This window comes from Buteo buteo, chromosome 3 (genome assembly GCF_964188355.1).
Source record: "Buteo buteo chromosome 3, bButBut1.hap1.1, whole genome shotgun sequence".
In the NCBI taxonomy this organism is placed as follows: Eukaryota; Metazoa; Chordata; class Aves; order Accipitriformes; family Accipitridae; genus Buteo; species Buteo buteo.
The window spans coordinates 6,280,701-6,304,755 of record NC_134173.1 but is presented as its reverse complement, the minus strand read 5'-3'; the positions used below and the strand labels follow the sequence as shown (position 1 = coordinate 6,304,755).

Sequence of the window (24,055 nt, the reverse complement as noted above, 5' to 3'; positions counted from 1 at the left end):
CTCCAAACCAGTTCAGTCCACACTTACGAGATCAGCCAGACAGCTTCACTAAATCAACACTTTATGCCTGGATTCCCCTTTTCAAAATGGGAAGGGTTTCTAACGGAAGATGGATTTATTTTTTTTTAAATTTTTTTTTTCCCAAAAAATACTTCGAGAGAAAAAGAAGCCCTGCTCTGCAGCAAAGCATACCAGTATGGTCAGGTTGCAGCTCATCCAACCAGAAGCCAGTTTCACATTTAGGCTACACAATTCTCCCCAGAGAAGCACAGATCATCTGCTTGCAGCTCTGCAAACATCCAGATCCATAGCTGGAACAACTCCCCAGTCCCTTATCGGGACGTCTCACAGGGCATGCACGAGCCGGTGAAAAAAATTGAAATTGGAATGCAAATGAATTTAATAATTCAAATACACATACAATGCCTGGTACTTTACTCTCTATTTAGAGCAGCTATAGTACTCCAAAGATACACTCTAGAGTAGATATACCCTAAAAATCCCTATTTCTTGTAAGAGCATTTTGATTATAAGGAAGTGTCAGGGTATAAACTGGATCAATTCTTAAAAGGTGGGTGTAGGAAGAGCTGCAAAGTGATACAAATGTGTTGCCTGTGTACAGGGACAGTGGGATGAAGGGGACCACCTGCGCGGAGGGGACATTTACACTGTCTCCTGGCATTCAGCCTGCGTGCTCTGAAGGTGCTCCTTTCTCCAGTGACCACATCCCTAAGGAACGGGACTCCTGACTGAGCTCCTCCGGGTCACACGGAATTTGGAAGCTTGAAACGGTGGTGAGGTCGGTGTCCGTGTGTCTGTGCGTACGTGAACTAGAGGTGCCCACCTTGGTTGTGACAGATGAGGGCAAGAAGCTTTGCACCGCCTGGGTGCCTTGGATCCCCCATCAGCACGGATGGCCCAGGCGCCAGAGAAGGCAGATTTTTGCCATTACCTGAACTGCTGCTGCCCCATTGCAAGATTACTACTTCTGCCGTCAGCGAAAGCAGCGCTATCTGCTGGGAACTTGGAAGGAATAGGCAATTAATAAAATAGCCAGAGTTATAAATGAATCAAACCGTCATTCTCATACCTAGAAATGCTTTTATTAAATATTTTAAACTTCTGCATGAGACGGATAATATTGGTGGCTTTGTGCAACACAGTGGCATGTAAAGTAAAAACAATTTAATGTGCAAGAGAACTCAATGTTAAGTTACCCTTCGTATTGGTCACCCAACCAGAATGATTGCACATGGAAGAGTCGCTTCTGGCACGTCAAGCGCGCTGCATCCCCAAACGGAGAACTGCAAGCCAGTTTCGAACAAGCTGGCTTCAAAACCAGAAGGAGGACAAATGATTTGGGCCAGTGCCCCAATGGCTTGCAAGAGTGGCTGTTTTGCTTCCAGAATCCAAGCCATTAACTCTTCACGGTGCATTGCATTGTTAAGTAAACAAATGTTTACCTGGAAACAACACATAGTTATCCTTTTATGAAAAGAAAATTAACTCTGGATTCTTTAAAAAAAATCTTTTTACTTTTCTCACTGACAAAGCATTCTTCCACATGTTTTTAAATGGTTTTACGCTGAATACTTTAAGTTTCCATTAACAGAAGTCTCAGATGTGGAGATCATAAGGCCTGTACGATCACTTTTTTTCTGACAGAAATTTCTGATCGCTTTGTAGATGGCAAAGACAGGGATGGCCAAACTAGGCACTCCAGCGAGAATTACAATAATAGCATACACCCAGCTGGGATATTCGACCTTCTGTGTTTTGGGGAACTCCTCCTGAAAGAGCAAACAATCAAGTTGTAGTAAGTTGTGAGGAGCAAATACTTGGGAGTATGCACACATTCAGTAATTCAACAGATCAAAAATGTATATCAGAACAGTAGCTAGCCACAATGGCAGAGTAATTTGCCAATTCCACAGCAGTTTCCAGCTCAAGGGTTTCCAGTCTCGGCTGTTTTGGACCAGGGCTTGGTGGCCAAACAGCCTGTGGGTGGGAAGGCTGAAATCAAAGGGTGCAGGAGGCCTGGAGCATTATTAAGAAGGAAGTGATGTTGCCAAGGAGAAGAGAAGAAAGCAGACCCATTTCCCCATCTTCCTTTCTCTCCCTTTCTGTCTCTGTCTTATGAAAATAAAAATTCATCTTTACAAATGAAGTGTCCTGCACGACTTTTTCTGCTTTAAGGATTGCTATCACAGCTGAATTTAGGACTTATTCTTCTAAGTCTTACTTTTCATTATTACTGTATGTCTTGTAGTAAGTTTTTTTTACCGGAAAACTGTTTCAGATGGGACATGAATATAACTGACTATGACTCTTACATTAAAGAAGAATACATAAACCAATTCTAAATAATATTTTGGTTTTATATACTTACGTAGCTAGGGTCCCAAATGCTGTAGAGCAGTTCTTCGTTGACTTTCACCACAAAATAAAAGAAGAAGATAACTAACATAATGAGAGGACTGATAACTCTCCAGGTAACCTGCCAGAAGATATTGGGCTTGTGTCCAATCATGAACTCAATATCCTTGTTAAATCTAGAAACAAAAGCAGGAAGTTCAGGACAGTAAAAACTGGTCAGGATCAAAGAGTGCCTGCTCATAAACAGGGAAGTCCAAACTACCCCTAGCTGGGCTTCCCAGGACTTCGGTATCGTCAATGTGAAGCGAGGATTGGTAACAAGACCAGGAGTGAGATCTAAAAATAGTTCAAATTAAGGCAGATATCGTTGCAAGTCAGGAAAATTATTTTTGGAAATGTACTTTCTTCAAGACGTCTGTGAAGCACGTGCGAAATAGTTTTGACATGAAAGGGCCAATGCAGATGGACTTTCTCTATAATATACTGCAGTATTGTTTCATGATATTTTGGTAAGCATCTCAGAGGTGCATAAATTAAAAGGAATGCCATAATATTAAAAATGAGCAAAAGCAAATTGGAGTAATTTAAAAAATTAGATTCTATGCATAATATTTGCTTAATTTGGGTTTCTACCAGTTTTCTGTGGTTGAGTATTGAAACAATATTTAGCTTTACACATCATTAACAACACCTAAAAATGTGTTATTTGGGTTATTCATAGAGCATGCAGTGGACAATGGGGCAAAAATGTCTCCACAAAAAACCTACAACCGATCCCTGCATTGAGAGTGATACTGTGCATCTGTCCTGAACCAATTCATGACCTCTACGTATGATGCAGCACCATGTGCACACACTTCTTAATAATTATTTTGGAAGTTTGAGGCTTCTATTGTTAGTCCTCTTGTCTGGCTTTCCTGCATATCGTATGGGCATAAGTCTGATGGGACTATTCGGTTGGTCCTACAGCTATGAACAACACACAGCATTCAGCTGAGCCTCAATTACTGCGTAAATTTAGTTTATCTTTTCATCCCTAACTTCTAAGATCTAGGTGTCATTCTTAAAATGATATGGAGCCCCATGTCGTGGCGGCAGAGCAGGTCCAGGTGTATTTCACGTGAGTATTGTGGATAACATGCATGTTCTCCTTCAAGGAGCAGAGCCATGGTTTTGCCAATGCCCCTTTCTCAGAAAAAGGTCACAGAAACTCGCCTGGAGCCGATACCATGACCTTTGAGCAGCCCTGATAAGCTCTGTACTCAAAGAGGGCTACAGCGATGTGTACCGGCCAGGAACATGAAAGTTTGGTGTGAAGCTCTTCTCTGAATCAACCCCCACCCCTCTATGGCCTCAGCCCATGTTCATGTCCTGGGAATAGTTTTAATTTGACTTTGTAAAGTGTTCTGAGATATTAAAGGGAGGGAAAAGTGATCAACACAGACTTTTCTGTCCTTAACAAATTAAAATAAGCCTTCTTTCTCTAGGGCACTCCCTCTGCGCGTCTGATTTACCTAGGTTGATTCACGCCTCCTCAGGTAATATAAAACTTCAAGTATGGGAAGATGGGCCACAAGGGTGTTCACCCCATCGCCAGGAGCGGCACAGCTGGAGGGTCTGGCACAGGTTCAAGCAAAACCTAAGGGTGATTGCAGTCCCCACGCTTTTTTCATAGTTCTTACGTATTAATTATGAAGAGAAAGATGGTGAAATTTGACTTATTACATCTCTAGAAGGTTGATAGGATAATTACTCACTGCTACAACTGATAAGGTCCTGAGTCTATCAGCTAAGAACGTATCTCAGTAGCCTTGGATTTGCATCCTGCTGTAAAACAGGAGATCCCTGCTTTGGGCAGTATCATTTAGCATTCACTTTAAATGCTCCTGGGATACACGTCTGTTCTAAACTTTCAGCTCCGTGCCAATGTGCTTGTACTTTGCTTCTGCTGATCAAATATTGAATGCAATTACCCTGAAGAAGATTTATTGTAAATGTCACCGTATTTAAAATGTGAGCTACAGTGGCACTTACATAACTGTTGCAAATACGTACGTTCTGATGCCTACTTTAAAAAGAAATTATTTGCACTCATACAATTATACTCTAGGCACTTGCTAATGCTTAATATTTTCTTGCAGTATCTTAGGGATGTGTTTATTTTAGCTGTTGTTATAGAGCACTACCTAGTATAATGTACTAATAAAGTGGAAAGCTTTCATGTACAAATAAAAATCCCCACTGCACTCTTCACAAGCATTTTTTCTTTTTGTTGAGAACTATTTTAGAAACCTGAATCATATAAGCAACCCTAAACCACAGTTGCATAATTTCAGTGATTTCTATAACAGAAATTTTATACACTGAGATGTAGCAAGGTTGCAGCTATACAACTCATCAATTTATGCACTCATTTCTAGTAATATTTAAGTTGTATTTCATACCTGTCTATTCCATAAATGTAGACGACTGAAAACATCTCAAAAAATGCAATTATTAGCAAGGGAATAGAGCCGGCAAAACTGTCAAATAGAGCCAGCCAGTAATTACCAGACTTCAGCACAAAAATAAAAGCTATCAAGTAAGACCCCACACAAATGAGACCTGTGGAAAAAAACAAAGCAACAGCACATTTTAGGCAAAGAAAGCAAAAGAGAAAAAAGTAAGATGTTTTCCCAGTAGCTAGAAAGCTTTCTAAGTCACTTTTAATTCAGTTGCAGCCTGAAGGTAACTACCTTATTTTTAAATGGTACTCTGAGAAAGCCTGCTTCTATGCAGGTAAAATGGCAAAACTCTCCTAACATTGCACAGGTGGGAGATGCTGCAAACAAAACGGGAGAAGGCTGAGGAGAAAAAAAAACCAGGTCCTCTCCCTCCTAGTCAGGGGGGACAACGTTGCCCTGAGATAAATCCTGCCTGGGTGAAGAGCTTCCCGATGGAGGAGATGATCATCATGATGAGGAGGCTGATGGGCAAGGAATGGGGCGAGCAGCTCTCTGCAGGCTCGGAAGGAACCTCACGGGAGCTGCCCCGTTGGGAGACACGAGAAAAAACTTCAGTAGGTTTTCTCGGAATCTTAAGACCACGCCAGATCCGCAAGTAGACGGGTTGGTTTTTCAGTATACAAGCTATTCCCTGGGGAGGGGGGATGTCACTTGTCTCTAAAAAAAGCACTTACCAGTAACAAGTTCCTTAGGCACTTTGGGGGGTATAATCTTAAGATCTTGTAAAGGCACAAGCACACCTTCCATATTTCCAAACATAGAGGACAAACCCAAGCAGAAGAGCATGATGAAGAAGAGAATGGACCACAAAGGGGAGACGGGCATTTTGGTGATAGCTTCAGTGAAGACAATAAAGGCTAGGCCAGTTCCTTCAACTCCCTGTGGAAGATTTCAGAAGCTCCAAAATTAGGCTCATTAATGTCGCGCAGCACTTAAATTTACATTGGTGTTCACTGGACTTGGTGTATGTTACACCGTACCACAGTACTTTTGCTTTTTGTTTCCACAAAGACCTCCTAATGCAGCATTATATTTACTGTAGTTACAATACAAATTCTATTTCATGGAATTTTACGGATCCCTATTTTCACCTGTAATTCACCACCTTTTTAACCAAAAAAAAAAAAAAAAAAAAAAGTGCACCCATTTAATGGTTCTTGTAACTTTTTTCACCCTGGTGTCGAGGTCCATTCTTTCTGTGTTGTGACATACTCATCCTGACCGGGACAGGGCTTGCTCCAACTGCTTCCTCGCCCTGGGATTCTCTTCCCTAGTCATCTTGTCCCACCACGGCTGCAACCAGCTGGTTCCAGAGAAATAAATACCTGCTGCTATTTTGCCAGCTACATGAGGCCAGCCTAGAACCCTTGTGGTTTTACTTACTAGTCAGACTAGTCAGCCAATGCTTTTCAGAGGAATTAAACAGTTTATCTCTTCAAAAGCAAAATGGGGTAAGCAGAAGTAATTCTTCAATCCAAGAGCATTCCAAGCCAATTGCAATCAATCAGTGGAAAAATATAAAAAACCAACAACCTCAGAAGAAAAAAGCATTAGGCAATTAAAAAATTGCTATGCGTTCCTACCGTATTTATGGTATCAATATGAGTCAAGGTGTTAAACTTACATCATTCAGGAAAGTTTCCAGATTACAGGTTTCAAACTTCAGGCTTGCAAAAGTTGTCGGATCGGTCCTGTTACATAGCTGCTGCATTTGTTCAAAGTTATCTTGGGTTACATTACCTTCTGGCAAATCAAATGCATTCATCAGAGTAAGAATATTTCTGAAAAAATGACATACAATCAATTTGAAATTATTTATTTGTAAGCATCCTCAGGACTCTTTTTCATCATCAAGCAGGTTATTAACAGCACGATGTCTTTTATAAAGCTACAAAGGAAGCAATGTTTCTGTTGCTCAAGATCAGATTTTGAAATTGGGAAGTCCAGCAGTTTTGTGCATGTGCAATTCTTTCTTTCTTCTTCCAAGGTGAGTCTGGTACCGTCTTTCACGGCACAGATGACAGGTAAACGGATGGAAACCTGTGCAGAAGTTAGGTGCCCATCTTTGCACTGCAGCCTGGGCACCAGTTCCCAGACTGGGCAGCTTCTGGGAATGTGTGAGGTGTCTGCCGTTATGTGTCATGCACTTTCACAGCTGGTGTGGAGGAACTTGGCTGGAACCCGCAGGGTCTGGCAGCCCTGGTTAAAAGGGAGTCTGAATTGTAAAATTAGATACCCCTGATGAGACCTAAGAATTTAGGCTTTCCAGGAGGCAATCTAAACACAGAGCTGGCACTGGGACAGGGTATATTAGATTCGTGCCATATGTCAGCTCAGCAGGCATCGATTATTGTGAATTCTGCTTTTTTTTTTTTTTTTGCAGAGTTTCTAGACAATCTTCCAGTGCTTGGTAGAGCTTCATCTAATGAATTAAAATGGGAAGAATTCCATGAATTAATTTGGGTAATTTCCCAGCGTAGTACGCAGAGTCACCAGCAGTACCTGAGGTGCCTACACTGTGATCCAGCTGCGGCCAGGATTCTGCAGGGCTGTCAGAACCGCCTGGTCACAGGGAGAGTTCTTAAAATGGGCAGTGCTTTCCGCGGCTCATCGCAAGCGATCCCTGAGGCACAACTGCATCGTTTGGCCACTACGTCAGGAGGGCTTTGAGGATCTGACATCAAGCCGCAGTAGAAATAGCAGCAGCAGCAGACTAGTTTTGTTTTGTTGTTTGTTTTTGAAGTATGTAATGTAAAAACCAATTTTTCACAGAACCAGTTTTACTGAAACTTGCCTTATCCAGTTAAGTAAATACATTCCTTGAGAACATTTCATATTCATGTTGCAAATGATTCGTTTTTCACATTTACCTCTAAAACTATAGATATTCCAGCATGTTTTAGTGAAATAACGTATCACGAACTGAACCTACCTTTATGTAAATAGAAATTGTTACATAAACTGCAGTTATATTTGCAAGAACTGTTTGAAAAAAAAATACATTAAACCATGGAATATCCTCTTCCTCCCTTGTTACTATTTGGAAACATCAGGGAATAATGTAAAATATAGTTGCTTACACAACATCTATCTAGGAAATAAGGTGGCTCAAATAATTCTCACTCCCTGTGGGGCTGACATCATGATTTAATTATTTTGAAGACATGAGTGGTCTGGTACCATGTAGGTTAGGAGGTGCAATTGTTCAGCAATAATAAATCCATTATCATCAGGCTAACAGAGCTGTCTCAGCCAAACAAACGGCTGTATAGTCTGGTTTTTTGGTTTTTTTCTATAACTTACTTGTCGAAACAGTCATCATATCTTTCTGTGGCTCTGAATCCGATGATGGAGTATATGACAGTTGCTGCATAGACAGACGTGAAACCATTGATCACTGAGATAATCAGGGCATCTTTCTCACAGTTATTGCTGCAATTCAAAGGGAAAAAAAAAAAAAAAGGATTTCAAACACGTTCCCCAAATAAATACTAAAAACTGATAAAAAGTAGTCTACAGACACATAGGTACATCAGTACGCTCTCTAAGAATATACAAGTACAGCTGTTAAAGATAGATATAGTGAATTAAAACTTGGTGCCTTAAGCAGTTTGGGGTTTCCTCCCCCCCCCCTCAAATAATCCTATTTGTAAGGAATAACTGCCTGAGTTATTTTCATATCTGGCTCATGGAAAGTAAAACGTGAAGGGCAAAAAAGTATTTCTCCTCCTTTTCATGCCTGGCATGCATGTGTGCAGACACACATTGGCATAAACTGTATCTTAGCTGCTGGGGTGTTCTGCTGCAAGGTGAAAGATTTGGGTTTGAATTTGGACAGTCAGAAGGGAAAAGTGACCAAAAGTTTCCGCAGCACTTTGGTATGGTGAAGCTGCAGTAGCCAAGAGTGCTTGGGACCAGTTTTGTTTGATTGTTGGACAGAAGATGGTTCAAAATGTCCTCAAGTTTTGGACATATGATGGAACATTGTGCTGATAAGGTCAGACAGACAAGCTATTACATTGTGAAACTTAAAGTGCTTTGTAGAGATTTCTCTGCTGTGGGCACTTGTCAGCGTATGTGTGCTAAGATGAAAAAATTGCAGAGCCAGAAAGCGATTTTCATCTGAGAGGGAAGATAAAGAATCAATATTAAATTAGTTAATGGTTTTATGTGAAGGCTATAAAGTTCTAGATATTGTATTTGTCTTGGGCAAGAGAGCCCTATTGAGATTAACTTGATGTTGTCATGTTTAATTTTCTGATCACCCTCAAGAGGAGAGGAAAGACAAGCCTGCCCAGCCAAGACCTGTGACACTGTGACCTTTCCTAATTTACAGCATTGCAAACAGGTCTCTAGTGGGTGGAAGGCATTGAATTGAAATTCTTGGCTGTACCCTCGTGTCAGTTTTTCCACTCTAACATGAGATTCTTAATGACAGGCTTGATAAAAATATTTCTTCCCTTTAGAGAAAGTAAGTTGCTCATGATCCTCTTGGTTATGAATGGGTGAATCCCTGATGGCGTTGAAACCTCACAGTATTTCTTGAGATGTTTATAATCCCAAACTATGTGGGAGCAGAGTCACTCACACCTGGTCCAGCTGGTGCTGCACTGCAGGTGGCCCAGCACCACAGTGTAACACGATGGTATTTGCATGTTTTTTTTCTTATATCTCCTCGGGAATTTCATTACTTTCTGCAGTTTCCTCCTTCAGTCGTGAATGATTGAGAACCGAAGGAACGTGGCCTGGTGCTACAGCCCTGTGTGTTGGAAAAGCAGAAGGACACTGCCCCTTTTTTGGGGTTTTTTTGGAAAGATGCAGAACATTCTCAGCCCCGCTCCTCACGGCTGTGGGAACATTGACTTGGACCTGAAGTGGGGTTGGTCACCTCGCACTGAGACTTGCAAGCACCAGAAGTTCCATATGAACTTTGGAAAAAATACCTGAAATCAGGAGTGGTGGCAGGAAATTACATCAGTGACTGAAATGCCGGTGTGGTGTGGTCAAACCTGAGCCAAAACTGAAACACAGATTTCTGAATGCATGGCCAAACCGGATAAACAAAACTTAATTCAGAGAAATCTATCAAAAATACTAGGTCCAGAGAATGCTGCACAGTTTGTCTTTCAAGAGGACAGTGCTGAAGGGATGGAAGGCACCAAGAGGCACTGGTGGTCGCTCCAATATTTTGGGAAGGTGAGTGTAAAATATAGCACCATGTCGTAATTTGCTGACTGGGTCATTCCCTGGGTGATGGGAGTTTGTACTCCACCTCTTCCCTGGCCCCATCGCATATATATATATATATATATATATACACACACACACACATATATATATACACGTATATATATATATATATATATAAAAAGGAAGGAACTGAATTTGAATTTCAAAACTCCTAGATAAATCCCTAAGCTAAAGATTTAAACTTTGGTCTGTAAATCGCTTTGAAACGTGTATAGCATCACCCAGCTCCAACAGCATGGACACAAAGGGCATCCCTGTGCCTTGAGCGCTCCCGCAAAGGAACCTCCTGCCCATCAGCCGGTGGCGGGCAGCCAGTCCCCTTCTTTCTAGCCTGTGCCACCACATCTTCCTGCAGGAAAGCACTGCGACCTGAAATCTTGGCTGGCGAGACCTAGGATCAGTCAGAGATGTGCCTTACGTGGCTGAGGGGATGGTGTCCCCATCCCAAGTAATTACTGTGTAGCGATAAGGCAGAAGTGGACACGCTTCATTTGAAAGAATGAAATATTCATATAAAATGTGGCTTTTGCCTGGCTACTTACTGAACAGAGTTGTAACTGGAGAATGAAATGAGGCCTCCAAAGGCCAGGGAGAAAGAGTAAAACACCTGAGCACCTGCGTCCAGCCACGTCACTGGGTTAGCCAGCTCGGTAACCTGGGGCATCAGACACACAGCTTTAAGCATCTGCAGCACTGCTATTTAGACTGAATACCAGGGAATTAAAACAAGAACATTAACCATGCAGAACTCACCATTTTTGAAGAATGTTAACAAATAGGTCAACGCTTTTGTCAAACTTACTTTTTTTTCAAAAAGAAAACCTATGTGTAGGTTTTCTACAAGTATTCTGGAAATTGATAAACAAGTTACTTTCCGTAGCTGACAGCTACCACGCCTGTTTCCAGAAAAGGTGTTTATTATTTAGCATTAATAAGGACCATCCAGAGGTGTTCTCGTGGAAAATGAGACCCCTTTTCATTTTGTTTAAAAACTCTTGTGTAGTTAAATTATTCCCTTAGATCTTTTGTCCATATAGCCATACCAATTAGATGGGTTCTACTCCCAGCTGCACGATTTGTACTTTAAGGTTAGACTTGTCCTTAACTAGTATACAGGAAAAGAAAGCAAGCCCCCTTATGGCAACCCCATTGCATTGCTCCATGATGATCCTTCCTTTTTTTATAACAGATTTTGTTGAGGGGTGGAGAGAGAGAATGTATGTGTATATATGTATACTTTTTACATCTGATGCAAAAGATCCACCCCCCAGAATCGAGATTTTTTAAAGGAATCTCAGGGATAGTGAGAAAAGCACCAGCAGAGGGGACTAATTTTCAATTGGTTGTTAATTGCAGAGAGAAAGAACTACATCGTGTTTCACTAAGGGACGAACCATGCGGTGACTTACGTTAGGAGTGAAGAGATACACAATTCCGTTGGTTGAGCCTTTCAGCGTCAAGCCACGGATTAGAAAAATGGTAAGCACAAGGTATGGAAGAGTTGATGTTACATACACGGCCTGCACAAGAAACATGTAAATAAAACACTTAAATAAAACAGAACACTTGAATAAAAAATAGCACTGCAGGGAAGAAAAGAGGGGAATAAACAAGGTACTGTAACTAACAATAATGGCAAGTTTTAAGCGAGTCACAATTAACATACTTCAGAACACCATGTTCAAGAGAAACAGTATGTGCAGTACATTTTGATAAGAAACATTTTCACCGTTATAGTGCTCTATTTAAGACAAATTGTCATTGTTGAAATTCAACTCGGATCGTTCAAAAGCAGTATAAAAAGTAATCTACACCCTGAGATCAGGTTGATGCTGCCAATGCGAGGATGGGCTCTTAGGGGTTTGCTGGTCACTCTTTTAGAGAGATAATATTAAGGACTAGCACAAACCCAAATAAATCTGTACATGTATGTTTTGAAGGGAATGGCCATAGCAAAAAGACCGAGTCCCTCGAGCCTTCATTAAAGGTTAATATTAATGTTAAGGTACTAATAGCTAAAAAATGTTTTACTAGGACCTATGAGGACAAGGAAGCTGAAGTGCTCACAAAAAGCTCCACATAAATCAAATCAAATCAAATCAAGTCAAATCAATTCAAATCCCATTTAATCAGCTTCCTTCTTCAAAAAGCAGCCTCAGTGATGACACACTAAGTTTTAGACATGCTTTTACTCAAGGAACAGGTAGTTTCTACGATATGATTAAGTCAGTATGAATAAGGAATCACAACAGCATAACGAATAGCATTGCATAAAAACCAAAAATAGAGTACCTTTCCTGTTGTTTCGATGCCTCTGATTGTGCACACGTACAGTACACCCCATGCACATGTTAAACATAACAAAAGCCACCACTGTATAGTGCCTGAATCGCCAATGGAAGTGGAGATGTTTAATGTTTCTCTGTACCAGAAATAATCTACAGGAGAGCTCTTGGCACACTCTTCTATGTAATCTGTAACCACAAAATGGTTGTCATTCTGTATGTCTTTTATTTACTCAAAAAAAGGAAGTTAAATAATAAACACTGCTGTTCTAAATTATACCACCTAATGCCAACAATTTTGTTGTTGGCAAATTTCAGTTACTTAAGAGGCTGGTTTCATGGAAAAATGAGAGATTCAAGAGAGTTTTGTTCAACAGGGATTTAATATAAATTTTGTTGTTATTTCTATTAATTCAACCATGCAGATAAAATCTTTGAAGCTCACTCAGTGACTCTTCTATTGTTACAATTTTTCTTTTTTCCTACAAAAATGTGAGGTTAGAAGCCTCTTGTGCCAAAGAAAGTGTGGAGAGGATTTCTGAGCATAAACGTATGTATATTGCGTGGACTATTTTTTTTTTTTAGTAGAAGAAAAGCAGTTAGGCAGATGTTTTTCAATGATAGCACGCTTCCTATTTATTTCATTTAAAAACCCCAACCAACCAAACAGCTTCGGGCTTTCCACACACATCCTGGTCTTTCTTGCCTGATGGATTGTGGGCACCTGCTCTTCCCCTTCGGCTCTTCCCCTCCCACACCTCCTTCAGATGAGCAATACTTTGTCTTTCTGTTTCGTGGGGCATCGTTCAAGGTCTTGACAGTTCAGGTTGGATTCTCAGCTCCCTGCAATGCGCTGACCTGTGCAGTATCCTGCCCCGGCCTGCCCTTATATGAGGCTTTTTATACTTATTCTGGGAGGAGAGGAGCAAAGCTCTCTGAAGAGCTGTTCATTGACCCACCAGAAAAACCTGCTTCATACAGTTTCATGCAGGACTGGTTACAGAAAACAAAGCTGCTTGCACCAAGCAGTCTCCAGACATCTATAGACTGCTGTCATATTGAGAGATACAGGTGTTTCATATGGATTATGCATCTCCTTTTTTTTTTTTTTGCTTTTCAGTATGCTAACAGAGGGCTGTTGGTGAAGAGATGGATGAAACACGTTGTCTAAATCTGGAAACTCTTAGTGTTTATGCTAGACTTGCACTTTGTGAATATTCTGTATGTGAACACATCTGTCAAAATCAGTCCTGAAGTTTCATATAAAAAGTCAAAGTTAGTCTCAAAGATTAAGTGTCGATCACATTTTATATAACGTGAATTTTTACCAAACACAAGTATTAAAATAGCACAATGTTCCTGACAGGACTGCCATTCTTTGCTGTTGTTTTACAGAAAGAGGCTCGATTAGGCTAATTGCTAGAAACAATATGTGCTGCACAACAAAATACAATATTTCATAAAATATACCTGTTCGGTTGTCGTTGAGAGGACAGCTACTCCAAGGCAGGGGCTCTTGGAAGGAGTTGAAGAAATACCACATGACCCAGGCAATAATAGTGTTATAATATAAACCCACCAGGAAGGATACAAACATTGCTGCTATGCCTGAAACAAATAAAATCAGAACAAAATGTAAATTTCAATACTCTTGTCTTCAGGACATATCAAAATATATAGCGCGAGCCTCAACCTTTCCCTACTGTCCTCCCCACCTTAATTCCATGGTTTACAGCCTTTCCCCTCTCCTCTCTTTATTTCGGATGTAGGTTTAATCACTGTGAATTTGTCACCTAAAGGTTGGACAGGTGAGACCTACATAGATGTACAGCCTAAAATTACTCTAGGATTGATGCTGACACCCACTTAGGAGCCAACTTTATGGGTGGACTAACTCCCCACAGACACCACACGATCCTGTTCACAGTCTTGCCACCTGATACCCAGGGAGTTTGGGGTGCTGGGGACATGTGAAGCTCAACTGACTTGGGATTTTTGCCTAAATGAGACCCAGATTTCCCTCCTCTTCCACAATGTCACCGCAGAGGTGAGCAGAGGTGGTGGTGTACAGGATGGATGGCTGCAAGGAGGCACAGTCTGCGAAAAGGTGCAGGATTGAAGCTGCTATCTCTCCTTCTCCACTTGCTCCCCAAGTAATCAACCTCTGGTGACTTCTCTGGTGGACAGTAGATGCTAATGATTAGCTCCTGGGGGCTCTTAGGTTCTAAAGAAGTTTGAAAAATTCCAGGTGCAATGAACAAATATCTTTTGTAATTGATTTACAGACGCAGCGGATGCCAACAACAGTCCTAACTGGCTGTGTTTCTTCCCTTTCAAGTGTGTGGTAATCACAGACTCACAGCATGGCTGAGGTTGGACGGGACCTCTGGAGATCATCTGGTCCAACCTTCTGCTCAAGCAGGGTCACCTACAGCCGGTTGCCCAGGACCACGTCCAGGCAGCTTTGGAATATCTCTAAGAATGGAGACTCCAAACCTCCCCAGGCAATCTGTGCCAGTGCTCGGTCCCCCTCCCAGTTTTTCCTGATGTTCAGATGGCATCTTCTGTGTTTCACGTGCAGTGAGGTATCTGTAGAGTTTTTTTCATGCTGTGTGCATAATGCTGCTTTTTACTACATTGTTAGATGGAGTGTTTGAATACTCAGAAGTCTGGTACAGATGTGAAGAAGAATTTTCTGCAAAATCCTGTCTCCGTGGCTTTTGGCATGGTACCTCTCTCAGACGCAAGAAAGTCACATTACGTGGAGCTGAAGTCTGGTAGACCAGCTTAGAGAAAGACTCAACTATTAATTATCCACAGAACAGTTACAGAACAAATTTTTAGGACTTAAACATTCATCCTAATGGCAAAAGTAGCCAATATTGATAATACAGAAAACATCTCTGAACCTTGAATTTGGTCTCAAATTAGAGAAAGGTTTTAACCTGACCCACAGTACCTGGGTATGTGGACACAAAATTGTCATAGTGCCTTATCATGATTAGTTTGACCTATCAATGGAGAGTTAGTGAGAAGGGCAAAGTAATAGATCCTGGAATCTTTTATGGCACACTGGAATAAAATCCTGAAGATTTGCTCTTCAGATTATCAGTTCAGAGACTTGTGCTTTTTCAGGGGGCTTTTTGTACCCCCTTCAGACTTACCAACCCCTTTCAGGGTAGGGTGGATAGAGCTCCAGACACCCACACTGCCTTTCCTCAACCTTTGACCAATGGCAAACTCAAGATGAAGCAGGGGGATACCCTCCAGGACTAGCAAAATCAGGAAAGGGATCATGAAGGCTCCTGTAATGGATAAGAAAAAAACACGATTCCCATCAGCGAAGTACTACAATAAAGTACAAATGTTAGATTTGTGGGGTTTTGACGTAGTAAGCGACTTGTAAGCATACTTGTGGAAACCCCTCTCTTGCTTCTGAGCAATGCTTTTGCCTGATTGCCCAAGCAGGGGACTTGATTACGTATGTGGTTTCAGGTAGGAATTTTTATTCTTCCCGAGTGACAAACATAAACACAAATTATACACTCCCAAGGTTAAACTTTGAAGAAGCCACCTTTGGATTGCAAGTGGAGGAAAGGTAGGCACTTTCCTGGAATAACTTCTTTTTTTTCCTGCAAAGCGTTATGGTTTTATAATTGTGAATCATGCAAATTATATGAAGTAGCTGAATGAACTAACCAACATGCCTCTAAAGATTAGGCAGGAGCCTGGGGCTGTCTACATAAACCAACCAGTAACTTCCTGGCAGCCGTGTTCAACAGCTTTTCTGTTTGAGTAGAAGAGCTCTGAAGTTCAGGGTTCAAACCTTGTTAACTATGACAAGGCTGATTAGTATAGGACAAGTTTTTTAAATTAATTTTTTCCTGAACATGGTGTACCTCGGACATGGGAGATAACACATAACATCACACTGGAATACCAAAGTGCAGAGTCAAATGCTTGAATATTGCTATATATTAGAATTAGGGTTATCTGTCATTACAAAAAGTCTTTAACTTCCTAATCATAGGCTGTAAATAATCTAAAAGTGCATTAAAAAAAGTGCAGAACAGTATGTGAATGGTTCAGGTTTGGGTATGTGCTGACTTTTTTCCCCATGTATGCAATGAAAATCAGGTAGCGAGTGAAAGAGGAAATTTGAAGAATAGAAACTATAGTTTTGAATTCAAGGCAGTTGAATGTTTTTTGGAAGAGCTGAACTGCATGCTTGTCTGCTCCGTGGGGTATCTTCTTGATGATGTCATCTACACTGGCGTTTTAGAAACAATCATTACTGCAAAGTCTTCATTTTCTGTGTACTTCAATAAAGTCTGCTAAAAATTATACTGTTGTATCAAGTGGCCACTATTACAGTGAAATCAGCCAACTATACTTTTTGCTTTCCAATCCTATGGAATTCAACTAATGGTAGCTACTCACCTGTCTTTCACTGATATTTTTAAGATTTGCTAATCAAAATCAGTAGTTTTGAATACATAAAATGCTGGGCACTTTGAAAATGCACATGCCACACATCAGGTTGAATGACTAATCACTGATGCACCAGAAAATATACTTTTTGTTGAAGCCAGTTGCCAAAGGTAACTGTATAGATATGATATTCTCAGACTTCTATAAAGCATGTCGTTTAGCAACACACAAACTTCTTACTAAAAATGTAACACTTTCTAAAATCAGTGTAGCTCATCTTGCATGCATTAAAAACTAGCAATCACTGTAAAAATGGAGACTGACAAACTGAAAAAGTTTCAGAGGAGAGCTGGAAGAATAACTGACTCGGGACATTTTTTTTTTTTTCAGTTAAAAACTGAAGGACTCATTGTGAATTATTATTTGTAGAGAAGTTTGCTAAACTTCCAAATTTGCTCCCAAATGGTCCCAAACCAATGGGACAACTTCCATGCACAAAACCTCTGGCCTTTCACAGAGACAAAGTTGGTTATCAGTGTGTGGAGCTGCAAGCAGCCAGAAATATGTCACGTGCTCCAACCTCATGTCAGGCTGGCACACAGTTTCCCTCCTGTCGCACTCCGCTCAGGAGCTCTCACGAGGGTAAGATAAGATAAGGACAAGATAATTGTGTTTATACCAGCAATTTTTAGTTCCAGAGCATTCTCTGTTTTAAGCCCAAGACACTTCCTAAGAGTCTGAAAACCGACCCTACAGAGTTTGTATGGATGCTCCATCAGGATCTTTTCTTTTTACCTCCCCTTTCCGACGCCGAATAGGTCTCTGCTGTACCACAATCTCACTTCTCTCTGGTAAAGCCCTTCCTCAGCAATGGTAGCAATTCAGCCCACACGATGGAACTGTACAGCTACCCCATCCAAATACTCCTCATTTGCACTCAGGGTAAGTCCTTGTCACCCTTGTAAACTCAATTAGCAGTGATTTTAGATCATGTCTTGAAACTTAATGGACTGGCAGTTAGTTTCGCTAAGGTACATTGCTTAACCATCTTTGCTCCTAAAGGAGACGTCACTTTTTTTCCATCAGGTCACAGTAAGATTGCTTAAGGACTTGATTAGAAGTTCTCCCTCTGGTCAAAGATCTAGTTGCACAAGGAAATACACAGCCTTTACAGTCCTTTCAATCTATGACCGCTTGTTTCTTATCATATCTGTCAAAGAAAATATTTTCTTTGGTAGTTACCATCTCTGTTACCAGAAGGGAGGGAAGATCACGCTGTTTCCTATGAAGCATTAAAAGCATTTGCTTTAGAAAGCATTCAAAGGTAGTCTCAACTTTTCACTTTCAGTAGAAACCAGGCTGATTGATATCCTAAATTCTGCCTGAGACATTCTTGCAAACCTTAAGTGCAAAGTGCACCTCCACTCGCACAGCTCTAGCCGTCTGGGTAGACATCACGCCTCACCCTCCCAGGCAGCGAGATTCAGCGACAGCACTGTCCCTACGCCGTAACTCTCCCCGTGGACCGCGTAGTGCATCAAATTTGCTGCAAGAGTCTCAGAATTGAACCCCCTTCTGCGGTGGATGTGCCATGAGCGCTCTATCAACCTCAGGGGATTCCCTGAGGCCTCGAGATACGTACAGAGGTACTTTTATGACTTTAAGATGACATAAAAGATGTCATAAAACATTATGAGATTGAGCTGTCATAAAAGAAGTCTTGAGCAGTCAGATAAAGGGACTCCACGACCTTCCTTGAGCAGCCACAAAAAGGGGAAAGGGTGCCCTTCGCCATCTATCCCATGAAATAGATGTGCTGCCCAACTGCCTGCTCACAGATCCCCATCTTCCTCGCTACCTTGGAATCACCGGGAAATAAATCTCAGGTTCAGGGATGGACACAAATGGAGAAGGTGGGACTCTGCCCACCCCTCTTGTTGTCACAGCCATAAAGTACACGGTGTGTGTATACACCTGCAATGCAGAATCTATATCCCTACGCAAACAGATAAAAATGAAACATTTCTAGCTTGAAGGGCTAGCCATGTATAGTATGGTAGCTCTGATGAGTTAAAATTGCAGGGTGTGCCATGTCAGAACTGGACGAATAAGTAAAACTACCTATGTTTAGCTGTAGGAATATTGGTATCTTTTCAAGAGAAATAAAATGGCAGTTCTCCATTATGTATGCCACTTCTTTTTTCTCTTTCTTGGGTTGTTTCCTTTCCAGCTCAGAAATCCAACTCTGCTGTATTTTCCATTTTCTCAATTTCTCCCCAACCTTTCTGAAAGAAGCTATAATGGAAAAATAAGCGATAATGATTCTGCAAAGCTGTTACATGGGACATAAAAAAAAAAAAATCAATTCTTTTTAAGCTGTCACAATTTTGTGAACCTAACAAATAAACCAATGATCTGAAGATAAATGCTGTACAGATGTATAAAAACAATGAGTAACCTCCCAGACTGAAAACCTTACAGCTGAGATACTAGATTCTCATCCTGTTTCAGTACTGTATTTCAGAACACATAATATTTGGTTTGAACAACTGTATAGCTATTACTCTCTCTTTAAGAGTTTCTAATGTGACGTTGAAAAAATTATTATTGCTTTTATATAATTCCTCATAAACGGAAGGCAGGTAGACTTCAGATGGATATGTATTTCTATACTATCATATTCTTAGACCTCAGCTGTAGTGAGGGTACCGGTGCCAGGAAGGAACTGCTGATGTCATGACTGTCACTTCATTCAACGTGGCATGCACAGAGATGAAAAAGTTCTCCCTCACGCAGTGGCAAGGTTCACTGCAGACATATGCAAGCTGTAGACTTCAAGACTTTTTTTTTATCAACGGTTTAAACATTAAATATACATCCTCTTTTTTATAATACTTATCAGGGATGAAACAAAAGTGCTTAACAGTTGATTAAATGACATGTTGGTCAATAAAGATTAAGCAAAAGTTACGTGTAATGTCAGAGATAGCTATCAAATGAAAGGAAATTTCAATCTCATTAAGCTGGTGAAAGCACCAAGGCAAACATCGTCGCTTTTACACTGTGTGTAGATTGAAATCTAGTTCACCTGTGGTAATGATGTATTTTACAACTTTTAAGATGTGAAAGGGATAAAATGTGCTTTACTCTACTAAATTTTTCTGGGGTAAATATTCCATTTTTTGAAATATAATCTATGACAACAAAAGTAAATTATGTAACCCCCCATTTCTTTTTGTATATTTGGATATCACAGTGTTAAAGTGCTATCATAGTGAAGTGTTTAGGAAGAAGCAGCCCTCAAATAATGCTAGAATTAAGTTCAAACATCTGAAAATAAGAGTTATCTATAAACACAGGGTTCCTAACTACCTTCACTACAGTCAATCTGCAGAGAAAAAATCCACCCTCCTTGAAGTCCAAGTTCTACAAGGGTAAATTTTATACTTCACTATAGTCCATTTACATTCCATGAGGGATATAAAATGTGCAAACACTGATTCACAAAGTAGGTGGACATCCAGCCTCATTTGGGAGTGTCCTGGCTGAAATACTGACTATCTACACCCTTGCTACCAGACCTCACCCATGCTAAATGACTCCAAACGTTCATCCATATAACTTATATTTCGAAAAGAAAGAAGTTAAGATAGCAAAGCCAACCCTCAGAAATTAGAAACTATTTTCATGAGGTAGTCTATGCAACCTTGATTCTGCATGCACCTTATGAGACAACCTCTAATTATGTGATCACACGGGACTGTTTCTCATCCCCTGCAGATATTTACTGTGTGATAAATGGCTGTATTTTTTTCTATCTCTTAATGCACGGCTGTAATCCAACATCACATCCAAAGTGAGCTTTAGGACTCTATGAAATAATCATGCCAGGGACAACCTGAGGAGCAGCATAATCCCCCTCTCCAGTGAAAGAGAGCAGCAGCAGGGATTCCTGCTGCTCTGCACCCAGGATTCAGCGAAGACATATCCTGAAAACACAAAGTATGAAGCCATACACCAGCCAGAGTAAAGGCACTGGACAGACTAGGGGAAAACGGAGCTTCCTCAGTGCACTCATGAGTGTGGTATATGCTTTGTATTAGCTAATTTGGAAGAAGGTGCATAATGTTGCAGTTTTCCCCCTCTGTGACAGACCACATCTTGTCGCTGAGGGGGGCCGCACAAATGCAAAAATGAATGAATCGTCTTGTCCACCACATTGAGTGGCAAAGACTAAGGCAAAACTTGTCCAAAATGTCCAGTAAATATGTATTTCCAACTGGAGGTAGCTGAAGCCAGACTTAAGAGAGTCTGTGCAATCAAAGATGACGCAGAGTGCTACACCTCTTGGGTGTTTGCTATGCTGTGAACATGGCTGAATGGGAATTACAGAGGCAGGAGCCAGAAAATCTCATGCGACAGAAAATGCCTCAACACCAAAATATCTTCCGAAATAAGAACTTCAAGATCTGCTTTTACAATATGGATGTGAATACACACATTCAAATTCAAAGCCATCCATCCAAAGAACAGCAAGAGCCTTTTTTTTTTTTTTTTTCTGATTGAAGGGAGAAGTTGGAGAACAGGCGCTGTAATAAGAGGATGCCAATGGTGGCAGGAATTGGATTTAGACCCACCAGAAGAGGCTGAGGTGCGCTTTACAGCAGGGAAGGAGGAGGGATTGCACAACAGCTCTCCACCCTCACGTGTGATATAGTTAATGAGTCCTTTCCAAGAAGTCACGGGAAGGCACTGCTGCTCACTCTTATGCATTGACATGAGTCACAGAATTTGGTGTTATGCAGAAGAACTGATAAAGTAGCAAGTCTGGCTACAGGGACACGTATCTGTATAGTAGCTCTAAGCCCAGAGCCAGCTACGTCATTTCTTTGCTATGTGCTGCCTTTCACCTTCTGTCTAAAATTTGAGTGAGTCCCAGGGAGGCAAGAAGCCGGGGATAACTGTTGTTAGTGTTCCTGAGCAAGGACAAGGCACAGGATGATAAGAAAGAAAAATAATTGCTGCCAAAGGATAAATTAAAACATAGTACTGACAGACACACACGAGCAATTCATAAATCTTCGCTGACATCAGTCAGAAAACCATCATCCATACCAAGTTCTTTGTGTCTGTTGGATGTTCATCTTTCAGCTGCATTTCATACAGCTAGAACACAAGGGAAAGGAAATATAGATGGAAAAGCAGGAAAGGGCCTATAAATCAACCCCGGGAAACAGGGCATGTCCCTGTCCCCTAAGACTAAATAGAAGAACCTGAGAAGCCAATGAGTGCCATGAATTTTGGAGATATCCATCCACTTTTTCAAATTAAAATTGTCGCACATGGAAAGGGGGTTATGATTTTTGTGCATGTCTTGTAACTTTTTTGTTGACTGAGCTGCAAATGACCTCCAGTTTGCACTGCAAACTCTAAACACCAGCCCATGTTAGAAAAATCTTAATGTTAAAAGCATCTCTTCTTGCAGTCGAGTCATCTGTTGTTAAAAGTCCCTGAGTTTGTACCAGCAACCCCCCACAGAGCCCTCCTTGGCCCCTACTCTAACTAGGAAGAGCAGTTTTTAAACATCTCCTTGTGTACATTTAATTAATATTACTTTGAAATACTGTTCCTTAAGCCAAAATTTTTCTTTCAAGATCAAACATCACAAAGGAACAGACACTTTTTACACATATCCCAGAGTGAAATGGAGATAACAAGTAAATAGTGGGCAGAAAAGACTGTTAGGAAATGAGAAATTTATGTTGTCATATAATATTTAAGCAATGGTTCAGCTCAAGATCATCTTTAAAAACAAACAGCAAAACAGTGAAACAAAATTTTCAGTACAGTCATTCAGTCCTAACCTGAACCCTAAGGAGTCACAGTAAATTATATGGTAAATAGCATACATTCGGATTTTACATGAATTAATAACACGAACGGCTAAAAATATATTCTTAATGTTAACTACTTTCACGCTGTTACTCCTATCATAAACTACACACACATTGACCCTACGGCTGATAGAAAGATCAGTCCAAAACCAGTGAAAACCCTATTATGAAAAGGTCATGTGGGATCATGATAAAAATCATACTCCCAAGTAATTTATTAACATTTTTAAATATACATTATATAAATGTAAAGTAACATTAGTTTTAGATTGAGAAAATATACTACGTACATGACAGCGCAAGACTGACTTGATCAGTCCTGTGTCCTGAAATAAAAACAGTCCCTTCCTTTTCTTCCATCACTAACAAGACTTCAGTGGGTGTTCATAACCTGTGAAATAACCTTCTCCATCAGACAGTCTTCTAGAGATGAACATCGTTGTTCTTACAGGAACTGACCAGTTCTAAACACATTCCATTATTCACTTCCCGAAAGAGAGATTAAACCTAGTTTATAGCGAAAATTAGTTAAGGTAAATTAAAGACATACCTCCTCCATGGCTCTGGCAGAGATACGGAAACCGCCACACATTTCCTAAGCCCACACAAAACCCTACGCACGTCAGCATATACTGAGCCTTGTTATCCCATTTTGGTCTGGAGTCTGCCTCTTCTTTCTCAAGGACCTCAAGTTCTGCATGGGAAGGTATCCTGTCCTCCAGGCCAGGATTGGGCAACTGTAGCTTCACCATATTTTAAATTTTCTGAGTGAAAACGCTGCCCCAGTGAGGAGATGATGAAACAGGCAGCTAGTTAGAAATCTGCACAAAAAGAGAACATCTATTTGCTGTCTTCAGCTATATATAGCGAACCTTTGGCACTAAACTTGGAAGTGCAGGCTTGCGGTAAAAAGAAGCGTCAGCAAATCATTCGATTGACCAAGTCAGCTCTGACACTTATTAATGCTTTATCTGTCAAGGTTTTATGGAACAGTCTGTTCATCTAGTAGAAGACATTGATTTCAGCTAATGTAATTCAGGAGATAATTTGGCTATAAACTGTAATCGCCTATAAGGTTATGAAACATCCCTTGCCACTCCCCTGTTTAAACTCACTTAAATACATATACAGCCCTAGCAAATCTGGAGTAAAAAGATTCCACTGGCCTCAGACTGAATATAGAGGTTTCATACTGGTTTTTGTCAGGAAGATAAACTGCTTGTGAATCACCATCACATTCAGTTTCCTGTAGTGTATGCTTACAATATTGTATGTTTTGTGATAATTACTGGAACATGTTCTTCCTTCTCTGTAA

The 24,055-nt window shown here is 40.6% G+C and overlaps 1 protein-coding gene across 1 annotated transcript; it reads right to left on the bottom strand.

The window, feature by feature from the left end:
* Positions 1-1,580: 1,580 nt before the first annotated feature.
* On the bottom strand, positions 1,581-23,492 carry LOC142029420 (sodium-dependent neutral amino acid transporter B(0)AT1). The gene is made up of 12 exons (XM_075024277.1): positions 23,291-23,492; positions 15,580-15,720; positions 13,886-14,023; positions 12,423-12,604; positions 11,540-11,650; positions 10,673-10,785; positions 8,184-8,312; positions 6,505-6,661; positions 5,555-5,759; positions 4,821-4,980; positions 2,390-2,552; positions 1,581-1,790 (listed from the first exon to the last, which is right to left on the bottom strand). The coding sequence occupies exons 1-12, from the start codon at positions 23,490-23,492 to the stop codon at positions 1,581-1,583; spliced, it is 1,911 nt and encodes a 636-aa protein (XP_074880378.1).
* Between the last annotated feature and the right edge of the window lie 563 nt (positions 23,493-24,055).